The sequence below is a fragment of the Aplysia californica genome, unplaced genomic scaffold (assembly GCF_000002075.1).
Source record: "Aplysia californica isolate F4 #8 unplaced genomic scaffold, AplCal3.0 scaffold00045, whole genome shotgun sequence".
Classification (NCBI taxonomy): Eukaryota; Metazoa; Mollusca; class Gastropoda; order Aplysiida; family Aplysiidae; genus Aplysia; species Aplysia californica.
The window spans coordinates 31,264-47,069 of NW_004797315.1; the positions used below are offsets into that span (position 1 = coordinate 31,264).

Genomic DNA, 15,806 nt, shown 5'->3' on the forward strand with positions numbered 1-15,806 from the left:
AAGAATTCCGGATTTGTTTTCATTCACAACTCAGAGTCGCCGCTTCGAGTAAGATTCTTCTGTGATATCTACAGGCCATATAGATCTATATCTGGTCCCGTTTCACTTTGATTACCCTGTCAAACAAGTCAGCCTTCGCCCCTGATTCAAGGGTGGTCTGATAAAACGCATTCTTCTTCTTTCTTTTTTGTGTCTTTAGCTCAAATTCGATTTTAAAAATTTATAGTCATGGCTAATGAGATATATATCTTCATATGGGATAGTCAAACAAAAACAACATTGCTATTGCTATTTGTTTGTTAATTAGCTAAAAACACAAAATCGCGATTATCTCGATACCTTTGTTTTCAGAAGTCTAATTTGTTACGGTACTAAATTATCCCTCTACTTTACTTCCCAACCCCATGCCTTTGGTTTTTTTTTTGCTAATAAATAGCATAGCCTACTAATTGAAACTTAAGGGCTGGTGGGGCACCTAGAAATCGTGTTTTGGGGTCAAATTATGCAAATTGGGGTTATTACATATTATAGTACATGTACCTGGACATTTCATGCCAAATTACAAGTGAATCAGTTGATAAATAAGGGAGTAAATAAATGGGATTGAAAAATGTGTACGAAATCCAATATGGCCGCCGTTTCCATAGCAACTGATTCTCAATATACTTTATTGAACTATTGATTTTAAATTCCTAATAACACACGATGTCCCACAGCAAATATGGGCACTCTACGACTTGTAATAGCAAAAATAGACCTCAGGTGCCCCACCAGCCCCTAAATTGTGTCTCTTTATGGCACTCTACTATGTCTACTTCACTTATGATAATCTTCATTGAAATATTTCCCCTATAGATTTATAATATGGGTCAAAATGACCCGACCTTGTACTCTAATAAAGTCAAACGACCTTAAGTAGAGGTCGGGTTAATTTCACGACCGAGCCGCACAGAGGGACTGGTCGAGTGCGCGCAAAGAGGCCTACAACTTACTGCATGCCGAGGGTTAGATTCTACATCTACCATCCTCGAAGTTAGGAAGACAAGTGCCCCCCCCCCCTCTCTCTCTCTCTCTCTTTCTCTCTCTGTCTCTCTCTCTTTCTCTCTGTCTGTCTGTCTCCCTCTCTCTCTCTCTCTCTCGCATAGTGCGGCATAGACGATGGGGTAAGTCTTGTATAATAGGTACTTAATTTCGGGATGTAGGCTACGAGTTTCGCAAAGGAAAATTGGAAGCACTCAGTCTCGGCGCCCATCGCAACCCGGTAGTTTTGACACCTTTATCGGTATGGCGGGCGGTTGAACAGGTTCAGAATCGCTGACTTGACCGAGGCCTACATCTACCCGAAAAAAAAAAAAAGTACTTTAGGCCATGCGACGAGAGCCGGTACATGTGTGTCTTCGGCATGTTGTGAAATCACGCTCAGCTTTTTTTCTCACATGTGGTGATAGTAAAGCCTGCTTTTTAACCCACTTCCTCCTTATCGACCCACAAAGCACACGTAAAACCAAGCCGTGCTATATATAGAAAAAAAGACATTTTTTTATCCCTAGTGCTAATGACTTATAATTATTAGAGAGAGAGAGAGAGAGAGAGAGAGAGAGAGAGAGAGAGAGAGAGAGAGAGAGAGAGAGAGAGAGAGAGAGAGAGAGAGAGAGAGAGAAGGTGGGAATACTGTTTCAATTTTCATTCTTTCAAAAAGTGTAGGTCTCCTTACATTAATGATAATGTGTACACGTGTGTGTGCGTGTGTGTGTGTGTGTGTGTGTGTGTGTGTGTGTGTGTGTGTGTGTGTGTGTGTGTGTGTGTGTGTGTGTGTGTGTGTGTGTGCGGCAAGAGGCGGTATGTCTCCAACATGTGGTGAAAACACGCGCAGCTTTCTTCCCACTTGTAGTGAATGTAAAGCCTGTCTTTTATTTGTAATAGGCCTATACTTCCTCCTTTTCGACTCTCAAAGTACGTGTCGTAAAACCAAGCCGAACTATATGAAAAAAAGGCATTTTATATCCCAAGTGCTTATGACTTATAATTTTGAGAGAGAGAGAGAGAGAGAGAGAGAGAGAGAGAGAGAGAGAGAGAGAGAGAGAGATTGGGGGAGGGGGGGATACTGTTTCAAGTGTCATTCTTTTAAAAAGTGTAGGTCTCCTTACATTGAAGATAATGTGTGTGTGTGTGTGTGTGTGTGTGTGTGTGTGTGTGTGTGTGTGTGTGCGCGTGTGTACACGTGTGTGTGTGTGAATGTGTGTGTGCGTGTGTGTGTGTGTGTGTGTGTGTGTGTGTGTGTGTGTGTGTGAGTGTGTTTGAAAGGGAGGGAGGGGAGGGGGGTTCTTGGTCATTGGGTTTTTTTCAACATAATTTAAAACTTGAATTTCGACAAAACATTATTTCTTGAGCACTTGCACTTGCAACCGATACCACAGATTGTTTTAGTTTTGGTAGAGGTTTTACGGCGCTCACAGTAGGTCATATAATGAGCGCCAGAAAATTAGAGGTGTTTCAAGAGAGTAATAAACATAAAAAGAAGGAGGGGAGATAAGGACGATAGATAATGATAGGAAAGAATAAGCAAACCACACCAGAGCACCCGCCAACCATCAACATACCACAGATTGAAAAATTGCAAGTTAAACAAAACAAACAACCACCCCCTCCCCCCAAAAAAGAATAGATGAATAAATAAATAAATAAATAAATAAATAAATAAATAAATACATTTTTAAAAATAAATAAAAATTACATGACAGCAAGAAAAACCATTAAAAATCAATAGCCGCAACCTTCACCGTCACGTTGTAGTTCTTTTTTTTTTCCTTTTGGGGGAAAACCAGGGACAAGTACAAATGTATGGGGGTTGGGGGGGGTGGAGCGTGGGCGAGGGCGAGTGCGGGGGCCGATGTGTATGGTTATGTAGTAATACTAGTGATAATAGTAATGATATTACATGTGATAAGCCACCGCAGTGACGTACAGCAACACAATAGAGCGGTATAGATCTACGTGCTTGCCGACCATGCACAGAGAGATATCAACAGTAACTCGTGCACGATGATAGGTAAAAAATGGTAATTAATAATCTGTCCCCGTGGTTTTATGCACCCCGAATACTTAAGCAAAATTTAATCTTTTTTTTTTTTCCTCATAATTTCTGATTATTTTCCTTTATCATTCTTTGTTAAAATTAACAGAATCGCATAGTTTCACTTTTTTGGGCTCAGTTTGCATAATTTCATAATTTTTCTTGCATAAAACGACGGGGACAGAATAATATATCATTGTACTCTACAATACAGTAGGGCATGTTCACTAGACACGATGGCAGAATCCAACACTATTTTGCTCTTTGCTTTTTTAAAAAGTTTAAGTTAGAGTTTTACCGCACTTGCAACACAATAAGGCAATACAAGTGCCGAAGATAAAGGTGTTACAAGAGAGTAACAAACATAAAAAGAAGGAGGAAAGATAAAGACGATACATGAACTTGTTTTTTGTTTTTGTTTTTTTGGTAAGTGTTTTACGGCGCTCGCAACTGCTTAAGGCTTAAGGTCATATGAGCGCGCGGGACACATTAAACTTTTTCAGCTTGTAGGAAATTTTGAATTTTGCCCAGGTGGCGGCCAAAGCTTACCCGTGTCGATTTTAGACCACCAAAGGATCTTTAACGTACGCAACTTGCACACGGGCCCTCCAACATTTTTCGCCATTGTCCGAGAAGGCTAGGTGTAGATCTTTCCTACCAGAAGATCAGGGGTGTTGCTGAAAGACAGCAGTAAGGAGGAGCCAAGGAGCAGCGGTAGAAAGGCTGCCGAAAGAGTCAGGAGCCCAGAAGAAGGGGCAAAGGAGGTGAGAGGGTGGGGGCAGAAAGTGGAGACGAAAGGAGATGACAGAATATTATTTGAGAGCAGGAAAGGAGGTGAACGGAGATAATTTTAGAAAAGAAAATTTTCGGTCGATACTCGGATTCGAACTCGGGACCTTTGAATGAGAGGCCAACACCTTTACCTCTAGGCCACGAGAGCCCCCCGATACTTGTTTGATAGGAAAGAAGAAGCATACCATACCACACCGATAACTACCCACTCCAAGACTATCATGGAGCAGATGGCTCCGGTTCGAATCCCAGACTGAGCATTCTTGAACTCGGGGTGGGGGGGGGGGGGCATTTTGTGGCATTTGACCCATTTGGTCCGGTGCTATCGAAGACGAATGTTAGATTCGAAAGTCCTGTCTCTTTTCTTAGGGGTTTTTAATTTAAACATATGCACTTTGTTTCCTTTACTCAACCATGATACAGACAATGCAGACTTTCGAGCTAGGGTCTAAGTCTAAAACATACGCAGGGGAGTTTTCTTTCTTAAAAAAAAAAATTCAGTATGCGTTTCACAATACATTGTACTTGCAACACAATTAGATCTAGGTCATAAAACACGTGCCGAAGATTAGAAGTGTAACAAGAGAGCCAGATAGACAACAAGAAGGAGAGAGAGATATAATTAAGGAGCAAACCACACGTGAGCACCCGTCAACCACAAACAATTTTCATAGTTTCCTTCCATTATATTCAGTGGCGGCTCGTGGTTTATAGAACTGACCGGCGGTCATTCACGTCGAATATTTTTCCCTCCCCCACCCCCTTCCTTCACAACACACACACACACACACACACACACACACACACACACACACACACACACACACACACACACACACACACACACACATGCTCTCTCTCCCTTTCTCTCTCTCTCTCTCTCTCTCTCTCTCTCTCTCTCTCTCTCTCTCTCTCTCTTTCTCCTTATTTTATACCCCTACTTTCGCCATTCCCACCCCCTCCCCAACTAAAACACACACACACACCACAGTAAACATTGTAATATAATGTGAAAGAGCTAAAATATGCGGTAGCGTCAAGAAACAATATTATGAATAAGGTAAGATGGAAGTTACTGAGATTAAGAGAAACTCACTTGATCGGCACAGAAAAAGAAACACACTACTTGAGTCTAAGCTAGAAAACAAACTGAAAGTGAGAAGCAATAAACCGCTGGTCCTGGCCTCCAGTGCAGTACTTTACTCGTGCTTTCTACACCCCCACACAAAATATCAACGTGCACTGGACCCGTTAAATGTAATAAGAACTGTCCTGTATGATGACAAAAAGTCAATTTCTACTGTACCAGTGACGCTGTCCCAGGCAGATCAAGTCTACAATCAGATGCTATACAAAGCTGGACAAAGCACACAAGTTTCCGATCATTATACCATCAAATGTACTTCATCGCACTTCTCAGTTCTCAGAACTTAACACTGAACACTGTGTTGTAACAAAGTGGGGAAGTGTGTCAAATGCTAATTATAGAACTTGGTGTCTAGCTGGGGTGAGGGTTGAAAAGGGGAGGGAAGGGAGGGGGTTTTCGGCCCAGACTCTGACAGTCGAGTGCCTATCGCTCCTCGTTAAAATTTTCCTAATATATCTTCACTAGACGATTCCCTCTTTCGCCGGCCAGACTCCTAAGGGCCAGGTAAGTTATTAGTGGGGAGTAAATGCCAAACAGGAACTATAGGTGGTTAACAAGTCAATAAACAAAAAAGATTAGTGCCATGCTGACAATAAATGTTCTGATAGTAGTTAGAGAAAGGCTGAATGAGAAATACATGTTTTGCTGATAAAATAATACATGTGTCTGTGCTGCTCAAGACAGTCTCATTCTCAATTTTGTAAGCTACAAAGAGGCCAATCTGGCAATTAAGGGATGTACAAATCGCTTTGCGGACTGACGATGGATTTGTCCATGGGACTGACGTCATCGCTAGGCCTGTGTTTGGACTCGTGCGTAGTATGAAGTTCCGCGACGAGACGGTTTGACGGGAGACGATTTAAAGTTACGAGCCGGCGCGATAACAAACGTGAAGGAATGAGGTTATGTCGCGACAAAACAACAGTGAATCCCACTCGTCTATTTGAGCGCCTTCAAATCGGCAAGGTGCTTTTGAATGTTGATATATGTTTGTTTGGATTTATTTAAAACTGAATGAAAATCGTCATCAGCAATAAACCTCTAGTCCACAGTTCAGCTGACAAAAATCTGACCGGCACCGCCGGTCTTGCCCAGTTAACAAACCGCCCCTGATTATATTACTATTACTATTATTATTTTTATTATTATTACTATTATTATTATTACCATTATACGTTTACAACTCCACAGAAAACAAGACATTATAGATTATCGTCATTTTTAATAATATTTTGTCTATCATTTGAATAGTGCCCATATATTGCAACAATCTGACTTATATAATGTTGAAATAACTTGAAAGAAGTACCGGTACACATTGTGGGTGGTTGGAGGAGGGCACCATTGGTAGGTCCTGCAGTTTCTTTTCTCTCCGTCCCTCTGTTGTTTCCGACTGTCTTGCTCATTCCCTGGGTTATCTGTTATTGTGTCAATGATCAAGAAACACGCTTACAATGGAACAAGTAAACATAGAGATCTCGTGCGAATATGTTAGGTCTATATTACACATGTATACAGTGGCGAAGCGTCTAATCAAATAATCACTGCTTCCCTTCCTAATTTTGAAATATTGTCGCTGTCAAATTCATCCATAAACGTAAACCTCTTAAATTAAATGTCAAAAGACGTTCGTAATCAACAATGAACAGTATGCCTAACATTCAAAACGGTTTCACGGCCACAGAAATAGCCTCCTCACCCCCATCAGGCCACTCCATAAGCAGTCGCAAGCTTTGATCAAGTAAGCTTAAAGTGAGGCTGGATGAGTCCACCAATATAGTTGAAGGGAACATGTGCATAGCAGTCTAAGCTGTCTCATTGCCACATATACCCTGTTCACCCCTTTGGGGTCACAGTTAAAATCAATCTCAAGCCCTGATTGTGTAAGCTAACTAACACTGGTCGAGTCTACCTCACAAATGTGAGGGGAACTAACTCCTAACAATCTCTTCACTGTTGCAAGTGCTTGCTTTTTTTCCTCGACTTTTTACCGTCCTATAATCAGATCGTGATCTCGATTATGACACCAGCTCCTGGCCGCGGAAGGCTAACAAAAACAGCCAAATGTAAAATTTAAAAAATGATAATTGTCATGTTCTACCAAAGAGTTAGACTCACTGGTAAATCTATAACATATAGATCTAGTACTGACGTCTCTGCTTCTTTGCTTTGTGTTTATGTATTCACATCTAAAGTTAAATTTAATTTTAGTTGGAACTGATATTTAATAAGATACTTTCCCGATTATTTTGGCGGTTGAACATACAATATGAATTCCGGATTTTTTTTCTTTCACAACTCAGAGTCGCCGCCTCGAATAAGATTCTTGTGTCATATCTACAGGCCATATCTGGTCCCGTTTCACTTTGATTACCCTGTCAAACAAGTCAGCCTTCGCCCCTGCATGTATATCTATATGATGTATTTTCTTTTGCGCCTTTGTTACTAAATTATACACAACACAAGGGGATACAGTGAATTAACTTTCCCTCCCATTTCCTGCCAGTCTCATCACCACTAACTGAGATATAAAGAAAAGATGTGGAGTTCGTTTTTTAATTACTCTGTCCCATAGATTTTATGCAAAAAAAATTCTGAAATTATGCAAACTGGGCCCAAAAATGAGAAATTATGCGATTCTGTTTAATGTTAATTAACAAAGAATGATAAAGGAAAATAATAAGAAATTATGCCAAAAAAGATCAAATTTTGATAAAGTATGCGGGGTGCATAAAAACCCGGGGACAGATTACTGTATACGGTACGTAGGAATTTATACGCCCGTTTTGACGCAATTTCGATTATTTAGGAGGCTGGCTTCTGACGTTGTTTGTCAGGGCCAACTCAGGCTGAGAGGGATACAACATACCGGCAGACAGATTGAGATACATCACTCGATTAAAATATTTCCCACGTGGGAATCGAACGTGGGTCTCCTGCGTGCGACGTGGGAACATCTAACCATTACACCACGGACACAGGCGGTGTAGAGTTCAAATATCCGTGCGATATACAGGGTGGTCTGTTTAAATTAGTACTATAACTACTACAAAGAAGTTTACGGCACTCGCAACATAAAAACGATAAGTAAGGTTAAGTGCCGAAGATTAGCTCTTTGTCGTCGTATCCGATACACACGTCCGATCAGCAGTAGACCAGAGTCAATAAATCTGCACATATTCAACCATTATACTTGTACACAAATCAGAAACATACATTTGCATATTTTATATACATGTAGTGCATATTGTTCCCTGCCTTTTTAAGTTTCAGATATAATGTAGAAATATTTGCACGAATTTATAAGGAAGTTATGCTTTTTCGTTTTTTAAGTACCCAAAACAGCAAGTCTTCAAATTCAAACGTGCAGAACGCGTGTCCTCAATGAGTTAGAGGTGTTACAATTACAAGAGAGTAACAAACACGAAAGAAGGAGGGGAGATGAGGGCTATAGATGTTTGTGATAGGAAAGAAGAAGCAGCAAACCACACCAGAGCACCCGCCAACGACCCACGAGGGTGGCCTACCACATTAGGGGGGCCTAATACCAGTAGCAAAAATACACACCGTCATACTCATACTTGTGCCAGTGACATTAGAGTTTTTAGTTTAGCTTTTTTTTTTACGGCACTTGCAAAATAATAAGGTCATACAAGTACAAGTGCCGAAGGTCAGAGGTGTTACAAGAGAGTAACAAACACGAAAAAGAAGGAGTAATCACTCAGGACGATAAATGTTTTGATAGGAAAAAAAGAAGCAAACCACACCAGAGCTCCTAGACATTAGAATTAAAACGCCTCACGAGGCACAGCTGAGGACAATTTACTTTTACAAATTAATCAGAGCACCTGATTGAGAGGACACATTCCAGTCAGGTAGGACAAGAAGAAGAATTCAGTTCCCTCTCAGAATTGAACCCGAAATGCCCTGTGACAGACCTAGAGTGGAACTACTGTAAGGGACCGCTCACAAATATCACGTCAGCGTAAATTTGGCCAAAAATGCCACCCCCTCCCCCTTTGTCATCTGTTCAGGAGGCATGCTTCTGCCTTTATCTAATACAATGTATTATGTACATGTTACACTTTGGTTGACGTCAGCTAGTTGGAGGGGTGAGGAGGGTCTCCTGAACAGATATATGTGTATATATATATATATATATATATAAAACAATAACAGTAACAAGTGTCAAAATTTGACACTGACAACAAGATGTCTTCTAGGCATGGGGCATGCCACAGGACGTAGAAACACATCTTTTTTTTTAAAGTAAGAGTTTTACAGCATTTGCAACACAATAAGGTCGTATAAGTGCCGAAGATTAGAGGTGTTACGAGAGAGTAACAAGCACAAAAAACAAGGAGGAGAGATCAGGACGATAGATGTTTGATAGGAAAGAAGGAGCAAACCACACCAGAGCACCCGCCAACCACCCACGCCCCCGTGTCGGTTTTACCACTGCAAACAGACTCAGAGGTCACATAATGAAGGATGATGTAGCAGGTTCCTTTTGAATTGCAAAAGATATTCTATTTGGGGTTTTCTATACCTACATGTATAGCAAGACGAGCAAATTATACTTGAAAACTTGGCCCTATTGATACATGTATTATAAATAGGTGAACGGACACTGGACACAGCACAGGTAGGCTACACGACACACTGAGCGACACAGCACAGGTACACGACTACATTGAGAGACACAACACAGCTACACACTGAGCAACACAGCACAGGTAGCCTACACGACTACATTGAGAGACACAACACAGCTACACACAGAGCGACACGGCACAGGTACACGACTACATTGAGAGACACAACACAGCTACACACTGAGCAACACAGCACAGGTAGCCTACACGACTACATTGAGAGACACAACACAGCTACACACAGAGCGACACGGCACAGGTACACGACTACATTGAGAGACACAACACAGCTACACACTGAGCAACACAGCACAGGTACACGAACACACTGAGCGACACAGCACAGGTAAAGGTATACGACCTAGACGGTCATATAATCAGGCCACCTGCGCGCTACTGACCTAGATTCCTTGTGGGCTGACACACCCGTGTAGTAGGCCCACAACCTTGTAGATCATTAGTAGTGATAAGCCTACGCAGGGTGCGGCGGTCAGTTTGAATTGTTGTTTGCTCATGCTTTGACATTGGATTATTTCTGCATAATGCAGTTTGCTTTTCAAGTCATCTGGATTATGTGAATATTTTCTACATCATTGTGTGTGTTGGGGAACAGAAGTGGTGACTAATTAATTAATTAATTAAGATTGACCAACAGTTTTGAGATCGCAAATTTGAAGTGCTGTTTGGCTGCACTGTAGGCCTACTGTTCATTTTCAGATTCTTTATCGCCATCGTACTCAGTGAATGCCTGGATTCTTTTAGTTGAGGCCTAATGCAGTTTTTTTTTTCCAAATCATCTGGATTGTGTGAATATCAAATATCTCTTCCATCAGTGTACGTGTTTAGATTAAACCTACAGTGAAGTTTTGACCGTGCAAGTTTAATTCATATCTGTCTAAAATCCATGTCTACACAGTGGAGGCCCCCCTCCTGATCCGCACACTCTTCACTGACTTAGAGCCTCTCTATGCAAACAACCACTAAAAACTAACTCTCCATCCTATCCCTAGATCTACTTTTAGATTTAGATTAGTTTGTAACACAAACAATAGGATAGGCTAAAAGGACCATGCAGATATAAATCTATATATTTAGACTCTGAGCGTCTAGGGGCCCACCCCTGTTAGGTAGGGAAAAGTATACGGATCATAATTATGGGGGAGCTCCTTTGTGTTTTTCCCGGCCTGCTTTGTATATTAATATCTGCTGTTCTTTCACAGTGCTTACATGCTTCTCTTCTAGGCCTATTTCTTGCTTTCATCATGTGTGGTTATGACTCTGTTGGACTGTGACTGACACCTTCAAAATAAACTGAAGGAATAAGAACAACAATGGGAAGAAAATGCTCAGTTGGTGGATGCAAAACTGGCTATGACAGTCAGAAAGGTGCAGAAAAAGTGACCGTGTATGGATTTCCTACGGATGAAACAGAATGTCGGGCATGGATTGCTAGCTTACCAAACATTTTATCCTATGAAAAGGTGTCAATATCAAAAAACATATCAGTGTGTGCCCTCCACTTCCGTAAAACTCCTCAACTCAAGTCAACTTTCTGTCTTTCCATCGTTTTTGTCTGTCTAGAATAATGTTTTACATGTCCGTTAGTTTAAACACAAACACAGGGAAGCTAAACCATTGAGAGAGAGAGAGAGAGAGAGAGAGAGAGAGAGAGAGAGAGAGAGAGAGAGAGAGAGAGAAAGAGGTGGGGGGAGAGAGAGAGGGGGGGGGGGAGATAGAGAGGGAGAGAGAGAGAGAGAGAGAGAGAGAGAGAGAGAGATTGAGAGGGAGAGAGATTGAGAGAGAGAGAGAGAGAGAGAGAGAGAGAGAGAGAGAGAGAGAGAGAGAGAGAGAGAGAGAGAGAGAGAGGTTGAGAGGGAGAGAGAGAGGAGGGAAAGATTGAGAGGGAGAGAGAGAGAGAGAGAGAGAGAGAGAGAGAGAGAGAGAGAGAGAGAGAGAGAGAGAGAGAGAGAGAGAGAGAGAGAGAGAAGGGTAGAGGGAGAAAGAGACCGCCTAGCCGTGGCCGTTGTAATCATTATCATTACGAAGGCCACTGCTTGCTGTGGGTCGAAGCCTGAGCGGCCGGTGTGCCAGCCCACAAGCAAGGTGTGTAGTTCTTGGGCTGCGCTGACTGATTTATGATCGCCTAGTATACGACTACATTGAGAGACACAAGTGAAAGGGGACGCAACAAGGAAATATCAAAATAGGGTTCAAATGCAGTAGCGCCCCTTTAACATTTTGTGAATGACTTACTTGTGTTGAGAATTTCTTTAAATTTTTTTTAATATCTCGATTTCAAGTAGCGTGCATAAAAACACACGGTACCGATATACAATAAAGCTACACAGTTAAGGGTATATAAATTTAAGCTTAACTGAAGCCACATGAGTACACTTGAATGTCACTTCTATGGTTTGTCCCTTATTCCTAACACTAACACTGCAAGAAAAGCAAAAATGATGAATGCCCAGCCCGGAGTCAGGAGAAGTAAACTGTTGTATTGGGCAGTTCTAACTTTTCAGGGCGACTATAATTTTTTTCCCCAGGTAAGTGTATTACGGCCCTTGCAACTGGATAAGGTCATGAGAGTGTGCGGGGCACACCTAACATTTTCAGTTGGTAGGAAATTTTGAATTTTGCGCGGGTGGCGGCTGAAGCCTACTCTTGTCCATTTTGGACAACCAAGGGTTCTTTAATGAGCGCAACTTGCACACAGGACCTCCGAGACTTTTCGCCCTTGTCTGAGAAGGCCAGGCGTAGATCTTTCCTACCAAAAGACCATGGGTGTGGCTGAAAGACAGCAGTAAGGAGCCAAGGAGAAGCAGTACAAAGGCTGCAGAAAGAGTCAGGAGCCCAAAGGAGGGGGCAAAGCAGGTGAGGGGGTGGGGGCAGAAAGTGGAGACGAAAGCAGACAAGAGAACATAGCTACAGAGCAGGAAAGGAGGGGAAAGGAGATGATTTAAAGAAGAAAATGTTTCCGTCACTACCCAGATTCGAAACCGGGACCTTTGAATAAGAGGCAAACACCTTAACCTCTAGGCCATGAGAACCCCCGGCGACTATGCTAAGGAAACTGAGAGCAGTATAAATAAAAAACAATTAAAATTGACAGACTTACAAACAACTCAAAACAGTCAGGAAGTGGATAATCTAATTATTTTTATTTCATTCATTAAATAAGTTCCTAGACATAGCACTATGCCTTCTAGAATCCATGTTAGAAGTTATCTGTTCAGTGAAGAGAGATAAGCTGTACATAATCCGATCTGCACTTTTAAGATAGTGTACACTTTTCACAGATAATAATGTTGGCCATGGCATCATTATTGTAAGCGTAACTTATGCTGTTGTTGATGTCAAAACAAGCACAATCCAATATTCTGTATCTAAGACACAAAATATAAGACCCCAGCCACGGTACATCCAGGTGGAAAAAGTCAAAACAGCAGGTAGTCCGTGACTCGATCAGAAGTAACTGTGCTCATTCTTCTTTATAAAGTACTCATTTTCAAACAAACGAAACGACAGTGAAAAAACCCCCCCCAACAATAATCATAAAAAGCGCTTGTCCTTCATCTGCATGGCTGCCACGAGTACAATACATCTCCATACTTTTTTGGTTCTGGAAAAAAAAAAGAGAAAAAGAGAAGAGAAATTATAGTTTAGTTTTAGTAAGAGTATTACAGCACTTGCAACACAATAAGGTCATATAAGTGCCAAAGATTAGAAGTAAGTGTTACAAGAGAGTAACAAACACAAAAAAGGAGGGGAGAAAAATACGATAGATGTTTGATAGGAAAGAAGAAGAAAACCACACCAGAGCACCCGCCAACCACCCACATTATTTTATATTTACAAATTATATATACAAGATATTAAAGCATGATCATCATATGTAGGTAGGCTGGCTCCTAGTTTTTAGTTTTAGTAGAGGTTTTACGGCGCTCGCAACTGCACAAGTCAAATGAGCGCCAGAAGATTAGAGGTGTTACAAGAGAGTAACAAACATAAAAAAGGAGGAGAGATAAGGACGATAGGCGTTTGACAGTAAAGAAGAGGCAAACCACACCAGAGCACCCGCCAACCACTCCTCAAGCTTTGTCTATAACAAAATATAAATGTGTGTCATGATATAGTGGAATCAAGCGCTCGTCAGTAAATAAATTGGTAGGCCTACACCTTGTTAATTTGCTTTGCTCTTGATAACAGATCTCCCCCCCCCCCAATCTATCTTGAATAGAAGTCGAGATATTTGCCATTGAATGTGGTAGAATTAGCAAGAAAATGACCGCCAAGGTATGGCGACTTCCATGGTTGAGTGTAATTGGAAACAGATTTACATTTTATTCAAGTGTCTTTGACCGTGACCAAGTTTTCAGTAGAATCCACAATGAAATATGTGTTTTTAATCCAATTACTGGCAAGTGCTGATGAGATCAGCACTTTCTTTGCCACCAGACAGTCATTGCTCTGATGACATCTGCAGTTTCTGAAAACGGTCTACTTGAACTTGAACCCAGAAAATACCCATTCTGAATAAAAGTGCACTAATTTTAAAAAGAAGGGCCTCCTGTAGTTATTAGAAATGTTTTAGTTTTAGTGCCAGAGGAACAAGAAAGATCGTCCTTTACTCCGTTTTTTTTATCTTAGAACAGTTGGCGGCCTCACTCTGCAAGTCAGTGAAAATGGCTTATCATTGTCACTATCATTGTCCTCAGTAGTTTCCGAAAACGGTTTTAACGAATCATGGAAACACTAATTCTAAAAAGAAGGACCCGTTTTAGTTAGTAGAACTCATTTTGAGCCAGAGGAAAACAAAATAGCATCCGCTATTTATCTTAGAACTGCTGGTGGCTGCAACTCTGCAAGTCAGTGAAAAAGGCTACTTTGGCAGTTTCTGCGGTTTCTAGCAGATTATAGGGGTCACATGACCTTGCAGAAAGGTCGAAATCGTACATTTTTTCAGCGTAAGTTACAGCTTTTACAAAGAGCTTTCCACTTGTCTGTGTATCACATGAGTTCATTTATTACATCTAAAGGTGCACCCTTGTTCCTAAGACTTTCCCTTGATACAGTGCAAGTTTATCACAGCACTGACAGCAACAGGGCTAAATGGACAAAAAGTGTTTAGAACAAAAGAAAAATGTGATGAAAATTGCCAAACAGTCTGAAAAAAGGCCAACTTCTGCTATTTCATTTTTTTTACTTGCGCCTGATTTCACCACAACATCACACAAATTATATTTGTAATAAACCACATGGTGCATTCGTCTTCACAAATATTGGTTTTTTGTTTGAATGAAGAGAAGCACATTGATCCAATAACGATCAGTTAGTGCAGGGTATCATTTGGGGCCAGGAGGAATAAGGAAGACAGATAGCAGATGGATTGAAAAAGCAGAGGGAAGGACTGAAAAGAGATCTTTAAGTAGGACCTCCAACCACCCAATTTCACACATCATGTAGAAAAACATAAAAATTGGGAGTTCTGTACACACATGTTATGTCCATTACCCCATACAGTGTGAGAGATGAAAGTATGCCCTTTAAAACCGCCTATGCCACCCCCGAGGTCAACGTCAGATCAGGAGGAGGGAGGGGAGGAGGAGGGGAGCGGGAGGAGGAGGGAGGGGTGTAGTCACCTGACTCGCTCTAAGGCATTCACGCGCGGTTAGGTTTGTTCATCTGTCTAAAAGCTTTGGCAGCACAGCCCGGGTCACCCCCCCCCCACACCACCCAACACCCCACCTTTTGTAACAGGGCACCTGAGAATGAAGTATGATCAAGGAGGTTCTAGATACAGTATTAGATATCATTATACAGAAAGGTCTTTGACTATGATGAATAGTCTCTTTGACCCTCGGCTCTCGTCTCTACAACATTCTGGTTCAGCGTTGGATTTAGTTAGAGTTTAACGGCACTTGATTGCAACACACATATATGTTAAAGAAGTGCCATAGATTAGATGTGCTGCTACTAGAGAATAAAATAACAGTAGAAAGAAAAGACGAAGCAGAGATGTTTAGTTTTCTTTTATTTTAGTGGAGGTTTTACGCGCTCGCAATTGCATAAGGTCATATGAGCGCAAAGGGGTGGGTGTCAACAGAGAAGTCCAAACGAATAATCAGGCTTACTCTAC

General features: G+C 41.4%; 1 protein-coding gene across 1 annotated transcript in view; it reads right to left on the reverse strand.

Annotated features, from left to right (window-relative positions):
• Positions 1-12,806: 12,806 nt before the first annotated feature.
• The window catches only part of LOC101846269, a 9,876-nt gene continuing 6,876 nt past the window's right edge, over positions 12,807-15,806 (reverse strand). Inside the window, exon 3 of the mRNA XM_005092344.3 lies at positions 12,807-13,289. Within this exon, the coding sequence (XP_005092401.1) occupies positions 13,240-13,289 (50 nt within the window). The 3' untranslated portion in view covers positions 12,807-13,239. The remainder of the gene's footprint in view (positions 13,290-15,806) is intronic.